Source organism: Rhea pennata, chromosome 2, assembly GCF_028389875.1.
Source record: "Rhea pennata isolate bPtePen1 chromosome 2, bPtePen1.pri, whole genome shotgun sequence".
NCBI classification, from domain to species: domain Eukaryota; kingdom Metazoa; phylum Chordata; class Aves; order Rheiformes; family Rheidae; genus Rhea; species Rhea pennata.
The window spans coordinates 125510722-125527465 of record NC_084664.1 but is presented as its reverse complement, the minus strand read 5'-3'; the positions used below and the strand labels follow the sequence as shown (position 1 = coordinate 125527465).

Below are 16744 nucleotides of genomic sequence, written 5' to 3'. Positions count from 1 at the left end.
GAGCACAAAGAAAGTCATCGAGCATATCTGGTGCTGTTAGTGCTTTATTAAATGACGGTAAGTCAGTATGACAAGGCAGTTTCGTTTTTTGTGGGTGTAAGATGCAGAAAGATGCTGAATTCCTGAAAGCTATATGCCCACCTTTGTCAGCTAGCCAGAGGGTTGATAATCATTTCAGATTCTGCTTTACACCTTGTATCGACCAACCAAAGAACACAGTCCTAAGTTTTACAGCTTTCCTAACTATACATAACACTAAAAGATCCAATAATTACCTTAAATGCTATGCAATATCCCCTGAATTTAGGGTAGAGAGTCAATAGTCTAGCCAATATTTAATAGTTAACAAAAAAATCTCCCAGGTCAAGACTGATGTGATGAATAAATGGCAGATGTACCCCTAACGTGCAGAGCCAGTCTTGGGGTGGGGGCTGTGCTCACCCACAGCTAGCTGTGAAGCAAGCGACCAGGTACACATTTTGGGAAGGCTGGTTCGTATCGGCTTCCAGTTAATAGGTGCCTGAAAACTTGACATTGGAAGCGAAGGCTAAACTAGGAGTGAGAAAGGATCCTATTCCATTTAGTGTGGCTCTCCTCCCTTTTCTCCCTGGTGAGTACATCGTAAGTTTTCCCAGCAAGCACAGACTGAAATGGATGAGACTTTTCTGTTCCCTTGCTGCCTGGGACAGACCTTCAGATCAGCATAGCAAAATGGGATACTGTAGATTTGTGTATGTTGCTATAATTTGGGAATTCCATAGCAGAAGAGGTCCTGGAATTCAGACCTATGTCAGCACTCTGCTGATTTATGGATGCAAGGCTACTTTTTTTAGCCATAATGTCACTAATGTTTTTCTGATGTCTTTTTTTTATTTTTTAATTCTAAACAAACAACAAGACTGGATATGTTTTGCAGAAGTTAATCTGGGTCCTCACATCAACCAGGACAAGCTTTCCATTTATCACTAGCAACTAGACAAATCAAATTTGAAGCTATGATTTAGTGGAATGGTTTGAATTTTGTGTAAACACAATTGAAAGTATTTGCAAACAGCAAGACACAAGCTTTATGAACTTAATTGACCAGATGAGACTAGTAAGCACAGAGGAGAAGCCAGGCCTTTAGTATCCATAGGGACAGCCCTGTGTCTGAGCAAAATGAGCCATCAGCTGCTGCCTAATGCAATGACCTTTTTTTTCTTTATTGCCCTCTTGTATTTTTAACAAGAGCATCAGGAATGACACAGCTGCTTTTGAAACACACAGAATGTGCTACACGGGTCTGGGGAGGATGATATTCTCTACCACCACTGGTGACCAAAAGCTATTGGTTTAATTCTTTGGCTCTTTTCATTTACTTTCTTCATTTACTTCAGTTTTACTCATCTATGAACAAACCAGATGGATGCAGGATGAAACCATCCTGCAGTATATATACAACTTCTCTTCTGATGGAATTAGTTCTCTCTCATGAAACTTTCCCACTGAAGTCACATACCATGAATTTCATTTATTTAAATTTCTCACTTCTCTGAGGAAAATCCTTCTTATTATTTTATTTTCCTGCCTAATGTGAAACTTCATCAGTTCTCTCCTCACCCATGGAATTCAACAAAAGCATGTTTACAAAAGCTTTACCAGCATTTTAAACACACTTTGAGGAATAAGACGTGATAAATCAAGTATCTACGGAAAAAATCTAAAAGAAAATAAATCCATACTTACAAGCATCTATTCCTAATGGTAGAGGAGGCATTATTACTTTTGAGAATAAGTAGCTGTAGCTGCCACACTTAACTGTTTCATTAAACTTGAGAAGTAGTTACACACACAAAAGATGCACGTGAAAAAAGCCATGACATGAAAGTCTCCTTGTCACCTACCAGAAGACCATTAGACATCAAGAATGTTCAAAGATTAATTGTTTCATTCCCTGTTCTCTGTACAAGTCTTCTACTAGTCAAAATGTTAAGAAATGTCCAAATTTTAATTTTCTAGTTCTTTCTTTTATTGGGATAGAGTGTTTCAACCATGGATTCAATTCTATTCAAATAAGTACTTTTTTAATGAAGATTGAGCTGCTTCCTCAGACCTGTTAGGGACCTCTAGAAGGGGAACTTCCTGAACCCTTCTGACAGTTTTTGGAATTGGAGCACTGATTCAAATGAAGAAGAGAATGCCATAGTTATCTTCTAGATAGAACTATATACAGTTTTTGCTTATTCCTGGAATTTTCTATTATGGCAAAAAATATGTTTTTCTCAGAATAAGGGAGAGCTAGCTCAACCAGAATTTTGAATGAAAATGACTTGCTTGGGTAGCGTACAGAGAAATGCTGAGGAAGCAAAATATGTTATTCCATGATATTTATCAATATTGCAGAGTTTCTCTGCAAATTGAATGTATTTGCAACCGGCCTGCTAATTCCCAGCCATGGTTTATTCCAGTTTTTAGGTGCAAAAAGGGTTTCCTGCTTTATGTATGTAGGAAACTCTAGAGACTAAACCAAAGCTATATGACTGAGAATTCATCCTTGAAACAGTTTAGTTCCAAATACAGGTGGCCTGGAAAGGTGAATGTTTTCAGAAATTCAGATTTTGTTATGCTGTTCCAACTACAGAAGGATGTGTTTTCAAGCAAAGCAGGCCTCCATTGACTACTGAACACTGCATATAAAGCCTTCTAGCTCAAAAACTGAGAGAGAAGGTGGGAGCCAGTTGCTTCAGTGCATATTTCCATCTCAGAAAAATAAAAGCGAAAGTGTATGGTAATAGGTACCACTTTGCATCTCCAAACACTGTCTAGTCTTATGTAAATGGAACAGAACAAGAAGGCAGAGAATAAAATAAAAAGTAAAAAGACAAATACAAACCTAAGAAACAAGAAGAACAAACCAAAGTATGAGAGCAGACTATAAGGAGATATAGTACTAACTGTACAGGACTAAGAAACAAGAAAACTTGAGAGGTGCCTAGTTTGATCCAAGGAAGAGGCTGCAATAGTCCGCTTAAATTAAACACTGAGATTACTTATTTCTATTCACTTTGCAAGACCTACATTATAAGAACATATTTGCATGAAATATCTGATGACTGTCTAGCTTGGCTGTAATTCTTTCAATGATATATTATATCAAGCACAGTTGTTTTTTAAGAAAGCACCATCATCAGTCAAGTATCAGAGGTCACTGAAAGAAGAGTCTGCCATAACACCTGCCCCTTCTTTCTTCCTATGGCTCCTATATTTCTCTGATTCTGTGGAGAAATGTTCTGGCTCTGTGCTAGGACATGATGAGCAGGTGCTGATGCTCTGCTGCCTGGTGTGAGCCCCACATGGTGACACCAGGGTCCTTGCTCTGTCTGTCCAAGTGTTCCCCCACCTGAAAGGGAAAGCTTCCCCACCCCTGGTCACCCTCCTCTTCGTCCTGACCACAGAAGCACATGACTTGTGTGATGTGATCGGAGCAACAAGAATGCTTCATTGCTCTGCTTAGCTGCGGCAATCAAGCACTGGGGTGCCCAGCAGGTGCCCCAAGGCAGATATGGTTACAGCAGTTGCATCCCTTACTATCCCTTGCCTATTTCTTGATGCTCCCTTTCACCATACTTGTACCTCACTTTCTTGGCCTTTAACCTCTCAAACAAAAAACCATCCATACTCAAATTCGGTATTTCTAGGTATCTCAGCCTTATTTGGTATTACCGATATGGTTACCTAGGTAGCGTTGGCCCCGAACTGTCCCAATACTCCCTTCCAACTACCTGTAAAGTTAAACCATTTCTCACTTAACTCCCCTTTAACCACCTGCAAGATCCAGCAGATCTTCACAGTGCTATCTATATTTTTGTCACCTTCTTATACTGTTATCTGTCATATCCAGCAATTTCTCATGTCATGGCCTGCAGTTTATCCACATCCTTAGTTTAACCTCAGTCCGAGGCTTAGCCAGCAGCCTAGTCAGCCTGTCATTCTGTGATTATGTGATTCACCTGAAGCCCTAATGCTCCTCCATGTTAAAAATTCACATACACCCATATGGCTTTTTAAACCTCAAATTGCTTCAGATCATTCTAAGCTCCATGTATGCTCTCAGACAATAGCAGCAAAAATTTTCAGATTCAGTATCTCTTGGACTTTGCTCTTGATCTCAGCAAAATCCAAGAATGAATATCAACTCTGAAAGAAAGTTGTTACAGAATATGGATGTCCAGAGCAGATGTCCAAAGTGAAGAATGGGCCAGTGGCTGGAGGACTACATTAGACTTCTTGAGATCCAGCGTCCTTTATTACCTTGAACAAATCATAGCCCATCTACAAGCGAGCTTAAGCCCAGGCTTAAAAGGAGGTTTTTTATACTGAGCTCCATATTCTTTATATCCACATCGCTGGCTGTTGCTCAGGTGTAAAACATACGCTCTGTGTATCTGATGCTCAGAGCTGTGCTTAGATATCTGCTGGTGGATTTGATTGTTTGGCTCCCACTTTAGCTCATCAATTCCAATAGCATGAACAAGAGTTAAAATCTGGGCTCTGTCCCTGTGTGTGTACTTGAAGCATGGTTATTTGCAAAATGATAGAGGTCATCCTCACTGTATCTGAGTCCATACTTGCTTGTAAAGCATGTGGATGATGTGAAAGTTTAGGCATAGAGCAGTGCTTAACTGATAGTGTAAATATGGCTCAGCACCACACCCCGATATACGGGGTTGACCATAGTTTTTAACATTGGATATTGAGACGATAAATACATTCATAACTTCAAGACTTCCAGATGGCTATGATAATGGGAGCAATGAAAGGACCACAGATGGAAGGCAGCAAATACACGTTTTACAGAAGTTAAGGAACAAAATTCTACAACTCTTTTAAAGTCTTGAAACATTGTACATTTACATCGTACATTGAATACATTTCACTGGTGCTGCAAGCCCTGTAAGAGCTCATTAGTAAGCTTAGAAAGATATAAAACATCCATGGGTCATGGTCCATGCGTCTTATATGCCAAGCAGAACTGAGTTTCCTCTGTTTGCCTTTGATCTTAACAGAGAGAAAGATACATTCACACAGATACAATGCCAGGATATGGGCTCATTTTCTACCAATCCTATTTTTTATTATACCTCTGTAAAGAGACATAAGAGCACTTTATTTGTTCTAACGGTTGTATTTTCCTCTAGAGTTAACAAAAACCATAGACATGAAACTGGGCAGAGGTATCAGCTCAACAAGGTCTTACCTTGCCTCAAAAAGAAGGTAAATGTCATTGCTCCTGTTTCACTCATGGTGGGGAAATAAAGATCAGCATTTCTGGCTGGCCACCTGAAAACTGTATCCTTTCTTGGAAAATTAAGCCTCAATATTCCCCGACAATTTTGTTTCTATTAAAATCAAAGTACCATCGCTCAGTGTGGACATAGCTTTGGCTTTTCTAGTAAATCATTTTGAGACTGAAAACATCACGACAAGTCTGCTGAAAGAAAATAAATAATATTAAGCTATAATTTATTTCTATCAACAAATTTAATAATGATGCTATTCCTTTGCATGTAGAGACTTTATACTTTTTTCCAGTATCTTATAAAAGCTTTTTTCAAATCATCTCATTTTTTTTGTATCTTGAGGTTTCTCCATATATGAATTTCCAGATAACACAGATTTGCCAAAGGCTTGTCTGATTTACATTGTTGAATGATCACACATTCATAGGACTCTGTGTCCCTGTGTATACAAAGAAATGACAGGGTGTGCAGAAGATCTTTGCTTTTCTAAGTGTAGTGGAAAACTGGTAAGTGCTGTACTTCTTTCCTATTATGCTTTTCTGTCTGCAGAACAGCAAAGACTCCAAACAAGAAATGTCTGTGTTCTCTTGCTTTGGAGACAGCTGTGAGACTTTGAGCTGTGTTCAAAGGCAGGAAACAATCACCATTTTTGGTAGTCCAGGCAAACTGCAAACCTGGAAAATATGAAGTACCATCTTTTTCATGAAATTAGGCTTAGACAATTTTGAAGAAAATTTCAAATACTGTTTGTTTTCTGATAAAATTGCAAGACTTGTCCCCACTGCATACTAAAACCTAGTATTTTACCATGTAAACCCCAGTAAAATTAATTTACCATATGTTACTTTAAAAGTGTTTAAATTAAAATTCTCTTAAACTGTAAGTAAGCAGAAGAGCTATTTTGTTCTGATACTAATAAACAGTTTATCATACACAAATGTAAGGTCAACTGTGTGACAGCTGCTGAATGAGAAATATAACTTATCTGCCCTGCTCACTTTCCCAAGAACCAGACAATACTTCAATCTTTGAAAAACAGAATGGAAGAAACCGTTATTTTTATTTCCATGAGTCCCGCATTTAACTTATAACTGTAATTACTTTTCTCTCAAATTTTTTATAACATAACTTCTATGGGAGGTCAGTAAAATTCTTATCTCTGATATATTAATCTGCAATGTCTCTGCAACTTTTACACTGCAATCCCAAGCTATTATTACAATATTTTATCACGACCAGGTTCAAATGCACAGAAAAATGAGAAGCAGAAAAAAACCAGAACTTATTTAAAATGCCTAATCTATTGGTACAAATTATGCTGATATCTATTCCCAGTAAAATACCTGTTTAAAGAATAAATACTGCTGAGAAAACTCAAGTGCCTGTAAGCAAACTTGTTACTTGCAGAATATTTGTCTAGTAACAAGAGTTTTGATGTTAGCCACATAGGTTACTACCATTTGCATTCATATTTTACCAGAGCAACTGTCTCCTACGTTTGTTTCCCTCAAAATTACAAGTAATTGGAACTGTCTTCTTTTTCTTACAATAGTACAGTTCAGGTAGCATAAGAGATCTGAAAGCTGGATACACATTGGAAAGGGGGAGTTGTCCAGGAAGAGTTTTTGTTTGCTCCTGTGTCTCCTTTTCAAAAAACGTTTCCCTCATAAGACAGAAAAATTTTCTGATCTGGAATGGTTTCTGATCTGGAATGGTTTCACCCATGAAGAATTTCCCCTGATAGAGCACTTCTTATTGTCAAACCTCAGAAATTGCTATTTTCTTGACCAAAGAGGAGGGCAACCTGTGTAGGAAATATTCCCTGGTACACTCCTGAACGGCAGAAGAGGAGGCCTAAAAGGTAAGAGCTCAATATGGAAATGCTAGATTAACCTCTTCATACTTTTTGTATTTAACATTTTTATTTAAAATTTAACTATTTTAAGATTAAATGATATCTTTGGAGCTTGTAAAACTACTCATGGCATTATGGTTATGCATAGCAGACCTAACTGAGGATTTATACAGTTAATTGTCATTAAAGTTACTGGGATTGTAGTGTGTAACTTGTTCTGGTGGCTTTGAAGATTTCTGTGTACATTCTTAGAGAGCGCTAAACCAGGCTCAGAACCTAAGCACATGGAAGAAATAATGGCACAACTCTGCCTGCTGCAGCTAAGGCTTTCATTTTATGATTTCGATTCCACTAGAAGCAGTTTCAGCACAAATATATTCCTCTATCGGCTTACAGCACAAACTGCAGCAGTGCTGAGCACTTCAAGGTGAGATGGAGAGCTGCAAAGCTCAGTAAGGGCAACACTAGTGGAAATACACTCATGACTCAAACAGCAGAAACAGGTGGAAAAATTCCCAATAAAGTTTTCTTCATTTAGAATTTGCAAATTCATTAAAAATGATACCTTGGATTCTCAGAAACCACAAAGAAATTTGTAGTGCCATACACTACTCCTAAAAGGTGCTTGGGGAATCTGGCCTTATTACAGATCACAAAGACCTAATCAAGGGGTAAAATATTTGTAAATAATCTTCAAAATTTGGGGAGAATTTGTTCTGGGTCAAAATAAACCAAACTTTGAAATAATTGACTCCTCTACAAAAATGATATTTTTCTTTCTATACAGCTTAGAGAGAAAACATCAACATTTTTAATAGCACAAATAATACAGATAAGGTCCACTAGGGGATAGATCTGTAAAGACTCATGCATATACTGGCCTCCTACTTTGAACACCAATGGAATCACTTTATTAACAAATTTAAATTTAAAATAAGCCTTAAGCATAAGCCTTAACTATAAGCATTAAGAGCAGAATACAGTCTACACTTGCACTTCATTTTCATAGTTAAAATCTCACCTTGCTAAAATGCCACTCCTTCCTAGTCAAGGATAAGGCAATTTTTCCACTTCTCCAGCTAGAGAGTCCTTCAAAAGCTACATTAGTGACAATTCTATTTCTTTGTATCCAAATACAGAAGCTGTAAAGACCCACATCATACCAAAACAGCCAGGACATTTCGAACTCCAAAAAAGACTGACCCTCACCTAATCAGCTGCATTAAAATGACTTGCTAAGCAGTTTCTCCAACGTTTTTTTTCAGTGCTGGTAGAAAAGAAGGCAGCTTCAGGCTGGCTGCATGCTGCCCTGCAGAGCCAGCACTGCAAGGCTGCCCATGGCTCCTCTTGTAGCCTTTTGGCGTCCTGTCGCACTCTGTATCTCCTAGGCAGAGCGGCCCCCGGAGACTAGCATAACATTTTGCCTTCTTTTCCTTTTATTAATAGGTGCTCAGTTGATAGATTCTTGTGCTCATTTAAATAGCACGATAAGACTAGTCTCCTGGGTCACTGCAGCCAGCTCTTGGCTATGACGGGCGGCCAGATCAGTCTGATCAAACGCTACTGTAGAAGTAGACAGTATTCTCCTGCTTCTCCTATGGGGAAGGGTTTTGAGATCCTTTCTTTTAGAGGTTACAAGCCTTCTGAGTTCAAATAGCCAGTTTATACTATTTAATTCCTGTACTCATGCTGTTCTTCAGATTAAAAATGCATTTTTTCCTCCCTGGTATTTGCATCTTCTCATATATTCAAATACAGCAAACATTTGTCTCCTTCAGCTTTGTTTTGCTGGGCTAACCACATCAGCCTCTTTTGGTCATAGGCCTTACAGGTCTCAGGATATCCTAACAGCTTTTCTCTGTACCCGTTCTTGTTTTTCTGTTTTTGAACAAGGAATACAACTGCTGTGCAAACTTTGTTATTTCCATTGAAAAGTCTCTCCTCCTACAAACTCAATTTTATGGTCCTACCACACTGGGGCTCAGAGTCATGCTAAGACTGAAATCTATACACTATTTTCTCCTCCTTGCACCCAAGCAAAGAATTTGCAGTTACAGGAGAAATTCTTATTAATTCCTAAATGCATGACCTTGAAATTTGAACTACTGAATTTCATCCTAGGTATTTTTATTCAGTCACTATGTCCATCCAGTTTTTGTAATATGTATCTAGAACCTTCTGTGAATAAATAACTAGAGAAAATAATCTAGAGATAAAGAACATCTCTTTTTACATTTTCACTTTTGTCTTTGAGAATAATGATAACTTGAGGCATAGAGCCTGAGGAATAAAAGTATTAAGCAATTCCCGTTGGTGAATGGGACAAAACTTGGAGTGTTTGGTTATTTCTAACTGCCAGTCTCTTTAGCTCAATTGAAGACTTTGATCCTGTAGGCTGTCATGAACATTTCAGAGTTAGGAGAAGGAAGTCTATACTCCTTATAGTACTTGGCACAGAAACACAAATAACTGGAAAGTGTGTGAGCTTGTAAGTGTATAAAAAAAGAGATCAGAGGAGTTGTATCTCATACATATTTTAAAATGTAAATGTCAAGATGGTGAGTTTTAATTTATGTCTTATCATTAGTGTTTTCCATGGATTTATTTATTCATTTATGCCAGTTACAGCACAATGGATGAAAATATTTATGGAGTGAAACAAAATGTGATGGAATGAAATACTGTTGCATCGAGAAGTCTGTAGTATGCTAAGCTACCCCAAATTATTCTTCATGCCTTATTAACTACTTTGCTTCCACAGAGTGACTTTGCATTTTAATCCACTGAAAGCACGTATTTAATCTCACTGTACAAATCCAGGAAAAACAGAACTTCCATTTTCACTGCTGCTTTCACTGGTGTTACTACAGCAGGTTGGTGTAATACCAGCCCACTGATTTCAAGGGATTTACCTCTTCATTCTTACTAAATTAACGAAGAAAAAAAGCAGTAGGTTTTCTTTCTAGGACAGGACAGTTATTCCCGTTTCAGATAAAGGTAATAGAAACTTCGATGCTGAACTGTTCATTAACTTGGTATGCTGTTTTGAAGAAGAAACAGTGTATCTTGCAAGCACTAAGGCCAGGAACAACTATAGAGAATGTTAACTATTAACAGAAGATGACTGAGAGTCTCAGGTGCTGGCCTGTTATTTTCCCTGACAGGAGAGCAACTGTGGTGGTTGGGACAAGGTGACAATGTTGACCTGAGAGGGCAAAACTTTGTTCCCAAGTAGATTGTCTTGGACACGGTGGAAGAGGAGAGCTCCTTAGCAAAGGCACACCTAGACTGATAAGAACAGTATTTGCAAATCTGTCCCCTAACTGTCTATGCAGCAGAATATTTATCAGTTGAAAATGATACTATAGGAAAGGAATCAATTATGTGTACATAACACAAAACTGTAAGTTGGATTCCTTGAATTCAAAATGCTGGACAGTGGAACTCCATGATCTTTGGTACACACCGTTGTACCAAACTGTTTGGAATAAAGAAACTGAAGTGACAAATGTAGCATTAAGTTGAGTTGCACAGCTAGGGGAGGCTGAGCAAGCCCTGGACCAGCAGGAGCAGGGAGCAGAGCAGCTCTGCAGCAGAAGTGAGGTTATAGCAGGGCTTAGGGAGACACCGTATCTGCCAATGGAGCCAGCTTGGTGCAGAGGTTGCCCCTGGGTGGAAAAGCAAATGCTCCTGACTTCAGCCACCTCCAAAAGCTACCACCGTGCTGGGAGTATTTCCCAGGTTAGTGCATGACCTGGTTATATCTCAGGTTCTGGTTGAATCTGGCAGAAAGGATTTTCATGGGCAGATTCTAGAACGCATCTAGAACGTTTGTGCTGGCCAATTACTTGTTAGCTGGAGGGCCGTACGTTCTGTCGTTCACTCAGCTGCAGCCAGCCTGTTTGGTTTTTCAGTGTCAAAAGTGAAAGCTGTAAAAGAAATTCAAACATGATAGGCCAGTAACTCAAAGCGGGTGGAAGGCAGAGCTGCAGCTCAGGGGCTTCCCGCAAGGGAAGGGGAACCAAGCGAGTTCTGCTCCTGCTGTGATTACAACTGCTCCTTGGGCCAGGGCATTTCTTAAAGTGGCATCTCGTATCTTCTTGTGATAGGCCTTATGTAGGCATGTAAGATGGTTGTAAGCCCTAAAGATGTTGTAATATACATCATATATCTTGCATATGCTTAGCTGTGTCTTGGTAAAACAGAGGCAGGATTCCAAATTTAAACATGTTTACAGTGGCTTGCAAATCTGCAGTCTCATTTAACAGCAGAGAATGAACGGGAAGGAAGAGTATAACACAGGCACACAGATAAACAAGATAGCTATGCATAATTGGATGGGTCTAAATCTTTGAACTTAGTCTTGATATGCATATATGTACAATCATCTGACTCTCCTTTGATGTTGATTTTCTAAAAGTAATTCTTCTCTTCTTTTCATTCTCATGGCACAGACAAGTCCTGAGTAGCTTACACAAATCTGACCTGCTATCCTATTGTTGGACAAAGCAACACATACTGCTTCAAAAATATCGACACACTAAATGCAGAAGACAATTTAAAAACCAAAATCAAACTGACGGCTTGGAGAGGGAAATAAATATTTCAGTGGCAATGAAACTACTTATTCTCTGAAGACAGTTCCTATTAGGCAGCTGCAAGAGTCATTGAGGCATCTGCCATTTTCATAAGCTGTTTGAGAAAGTATTTTTCTCCACCTAATTAGTACTGTGTCAGTTCTCTCCAAAACCACTTCTGACTTAAGGGTGTACTGTTGATACCTGTTACATAATTTGAGAGGTAAAAATCTTGGGATTTATTCTGTTGTATGAATAGTTACTTGGGTGGTATGACTTGGAATCCTACAGAAATTTCTGTGCCTCTCAGTTTGGCAATGTCCTGACCTTAAATGATGCCATAAAGACTTCTCTAAGCAAGACAGTGTTAAGCTTGGTTGTGGCTGGGATAATGTTTCAGCTTTACTGTACCTATTTAGCCTGTTGTAACTTCAATACAATTGAAAATGAGGCCAACCTTTGAAGGGCTTCTCTGAACAGTATTGTAACACTCCCACTATTCCTATTAGACTGCTGTGAATAGACAGAATAGAAATAATTTTGTTACACTGTGATAGTGCAAAGATATACGGAAGATGGTGTTTGCAGGAACCTAATAGAATGTTGCCCCTTTCTACCAGCCTGACTCATGAACAAACCCGCTACAAAACTGAACTCTCAGTTCCTGAGAGGATGTACTTGTAAAAAAGAATAATATGCAGGTATCTCAATAGAGCACCTCCCGAATATTTCTCTTTCAGAATTTAGTAAAATGGTCCTATCTGAAAACACACTCTTGGCTTTCAGTCTTTCTTTTTTCAGTATGTGAATCAGTTTGTGGCATTTGATTTTAGAAGACAGATGTGGGTTTTTTATTAGCTAATGGCTGCCTTCCTCCCTACTTTGAGCAGTACTTCCAAATGCTTGCATGTTGGCATTTGTTGGCATTTTCTTTGCCATCAATTTCTTTGAGTAGATTTGCTTTATTTTTTTTTAGAAAATGAAGCTATTAGTTATCCCTAATATTGTTAGTTTATGATATATGGCACTTTTTTTTGTTATGCAGTTGACCTCTATTGCCAGCTGAATAGTATTTGACTGGTTAGTCAATTAGAATTTTAGTACTGAATCCTTAAGCAAGCGAGTTCCGCTGATAGATAACAACAGTTATGGGATGGATGAATATTGTTCTGCATGTCAGAATCTGCAGTTAGTAAGATGAATCCTAGCCATAAGTACTTAAGCATGTGCATAGTTTTACTCACATGAATAATCCCATTGAAGGGTCTGATTTAGTGAGCAAATCAGTTCATCTCTCTGTGCTTTAGTTACATCATTCCAAATTGGGGAAAGTAATACTTAGTTCTTTGCAAGGTGTTTTGAGACGCGTGATTGAAAAGCATTTTACAAGAGCTATGTGCAAACATTTTTAGGGCTTCTGTTGAAAAAAAGTTATACTTGAGTGTTAGTAGGGCCTGTGCTACAGGCCCTGGTCCTTTCCATTTCATGCTAGGCCACTCTACAGTCTATAGCCAATAATGACTGACAGGCATCTCAATAGGACTATGCAGACTGCTACAAATATGAATCATTCTCTGGAAGTGTCTCTCTCTCTCCATCATCTACGTAGAGAGGGAAATATTTGCAGAAGAACCTATTCAGTTTACAGCACCATATATTTAAACTATTTTATATTTTCTTCCTCTGGCTGCTTTACTTTAGGCCTACCTGGTTGATTGACATTTTTTCTCCCTTTAAGAAAACCAAACTTCCTGCTTTACGATTCCAGGGATATGATTGCTTTGGGAACTTTATTTCAAGCTTTATATACTAATCTAACTCATCTATGCATTCCAATATGTTGTCTTGAATCAGCTGAGAATGGTTTTTATTCCTATTCCTCATTAGGACAAGATAAATGCATATATTTAAGGCTAACAAAAAAGGATTAAGAGGCACTAAATCAATTGACAGCTCTTGGGGAGGTTAATTACCTCACCAAAGAATAAATGCAGTCAGTAATTATAGCTTTGTTGTAAGGCTAATTTTTAACTTTTTGGTAACCTGTATTTAAGACTATAAGAAAAAAGATTTATATTGCATATTTAAATAAGAAATTCTTCCTTTAAATATGCTATAAAAGAACTTGAGGTCAGACTCTTTATTGGTGTTAATATTCATTGTTTCATTCAAGTCAATGGAGTTATGCCTACTTACATAAACTGAGAATCTGACCTTGAATTTTTATATCTGCTGACATTTGTGATGTGGCAGATGTTGGTGCAGAACATTTAGTGCAGGATATTTACTGCCCTGCAATTTGTAAGTCTGTTACTGGTACTCACTTAAAATTTACCTGTCTTGCACAGGCAAATATATCTTTCTGCAGTACAGCTGTAAGAACAACTTTTTCAGTTCTGACAGCTTCTCCTTCTTTTTCTCTTGAAAGAATCCTGATTTTTGGATGAGTTGGATTGGACTTAGATGTAATATCCAATGAAACTGTTCACATGGAGGTTCTCCATAGGACAGCCAAAGTGTTAGGATCATTGGCTTGAAGTACATTGGAATAGTGAACACATGGCACACCATTTGGCAGTGCTGAAAATTTTGGCAAAGCAGAAAATGAGTTTCCAAAAACTTTCACATTCTGTATGGAGAGAAAATGAAAACTTTTCCTTTTTTAAATCCAAGAGAAAGACCTAGTACCCCTGAACAGCAGGGATATAAATTAGGTGGCATGTGAAAGGCTCCTATTTGGGTATCTGGTCTTAATGACATAGTGCAGGGTTTCCAACTTGAGTTTACCATGTCACGGGTGTGCCCTAAATACAGTAGATTTTAAGAATGGCTTTTGTGTTCACTGTTCAGTTTTAGTTTGAAACTTCTCTCTGGCTACTCTCTCCCTCTGTAGCGGAATGGTGCTCTGGGCCTGGCACGCCTCAATACCATCACAGTCAGCAAGAAATAACACAGTTGTGACTCCTCATAGAAGAGCCTATGGTGAGACTAGTGAAAAAGGACAGGCCACCATATAAAATGTGGGCTAAAGCAAATCATTTTCACCTTGTTCCTAACAGACCTATATCACTGTGTTTTATATGAAAATTATGATTTTTATACAGTCTGAAAATATGGGCATAAACTGCTTGTAGTGAATGCTACTGTAAAGCTTATCAGATCTGCCCATTTGCAAGAGCAAGAAAGTCTGTTCTGAGACCTCAGCATTCTTATTTAGCACATCTATCATTTTGATTTTGTGAAAATGGTGGAAAGTTTATGTATTCTTTTCTGGACCATGTTTTGTAAGGGAAAAAAATCAGAAACCATAAAGAAAAAATAAATTTCAGAAGGAAATTAGATTTCCTGCTTTTTATTATCTTTTTACAGAAACAGCAAAGATGATATTATTAAATCTTATTATTATTAATAAATAATCATAAAAATATGTTCATAGGAGCAGGTTTCCAAGTTATTCAGTGCCACTACACTGGGTAAGTAACAGCACACAGGGAAGCAGCAGATTTAAATGTTCACTCCGAAGGCTGTATAAGGCACCTTCAGTACAACAGTAAGAAACTACTGAGAAATGTGAAAGAAGAAGGAGATAAGCAGAGAATAACATTTTGTTTTTGTAAAGGGAAAATGCTCTGAGCTAGCATTCAAAGATTATAGTCCTGAACATTACAAAATTCATCTCAGTGAATGTACATGTGCACATAAGCGTTAATTGAATTACTATTATATTACAGATCCAGTGAAATGGTCAAACATCTCTATAGGAAGGAACACACTGCAGCAATCTCAGGTATCTATAATATTCCCACTTAACCTGACAAGACTCAGTTTCTTGCCTCCAGCAACTAATTTTATCATGTTGCCTAAAGCAAGACATTTCCTCTTACCTTTCCTTAATACCTTAAGTACTTTAATTTCCTTAAATACCTCTTGATGTGCTTCTGTAAGGCACATACGACAGGAAAATGCTTTGAGATTTTCTGAATGTTAGCATGGGTCAAAGTTGATTACCTTTATAAAAACATCAAAAGGAGAGCTCTTATTTTTGACCAGTCTTTTAGCCTATGCTGAGCAGGACATACCTGACATAACCTACAGCAAATGTGTACAAGCTGGACAGTGTCAGCTGGCATGAGGCACTGCAGCAAGACGATGAATCACTTCAAATCGCCATAACAGAATTTACATTTTTTTCAGTAAACCATAAAACCGAGGTAAAGCGGAAAATAACATTGTGTTGGGTGTAATGGGAGAAAATTTTCCCCTCTGCCCTTAGGCAAGAAGCTGTAAACAGCTGTGCTCAGTTTACTGTACAGAAAGCTGCCGACCTTGGACAAGTTTGCATCTTCTTTGACCCAATCCCAGCCACTCTCTCAGGCTACTGGAACATGCCTTATACTTCTTAAGCCTACTGATGGTAATTTGACTCCATTCATGGTAATTTCAAAAGTCCAAAGCTGATATTGGCCAATTTTGTTATTGGAGAATTTGTATTTTTTGTTACTGATGTTTTGGTTTCTGTAAAGGAAGGGTATAAAAGAGATCTTTTTAAAGTGAAAGCAAGGAAAAAGCAGATACTAGAAGTTCATGCTTTTAGTGTTTTTGTGTCAGGTACAGTATATATACAGCTAAAATATACAGGGCTGATCCTTGCCTTGTGTAGTTGTTTATACTTATTCCTGCAGGAACTGAGGGCTTGTGGAGCCGGAAGGACAACAGCAGTGGCCACAGAGAGGTGCCCGCTGAGCCCTGCTGGTACCCGCAGCTGTGGCCTTACCTGACTGTACACTGCTCTCTCCAGGGGCGTAAGAGCACTGCTATCCTCATTGCCGCAGAGGCTGATGCCGATGGGTAACTTCTCCAACCTCCAATCAGAAGAGTAGCTGGAGTATATCCAGGTAAATATTTTATCTCCTCCAATATCTCTTTTGCTGAAGGGCAAATATTGTTCACTAAACATTATTCACTCTAGTCCTCAGCTAAAAAAAGAGATTGCATGAATGCTTCTGACCTGCTTCAGTAGCTAGTCAACCAGC

The 16744-nt window shown here is 38.3% G+C and overlaps 1 protein-coding gene across 1 annotated transcript in view; it reads right to left on the bottom strand.

Annotated features, from left to right (window-relative positions):
- Positions 1-16744, bottom strand: part of CPA6 (carboxypeptidase A6) — an 84552-nt gene that overhangs the window by 46851 nt on the left and 20957 nt on the right. The window contains exons 3-4 of the mRNA XM_062568536.1: positions 16486-16639; positions 14047-14291 (exon numbers count right to left, since the gene is read on the bottom strand). Of these exons, the coding sequence (XP_062424520.1) occupies positions 14047-14291; positions 16486-16639 (399 nt within the window). The remainder of the gene's footprint in view (positions 1-14046; positions 14292-16485; positions 16640-16744) is intronic.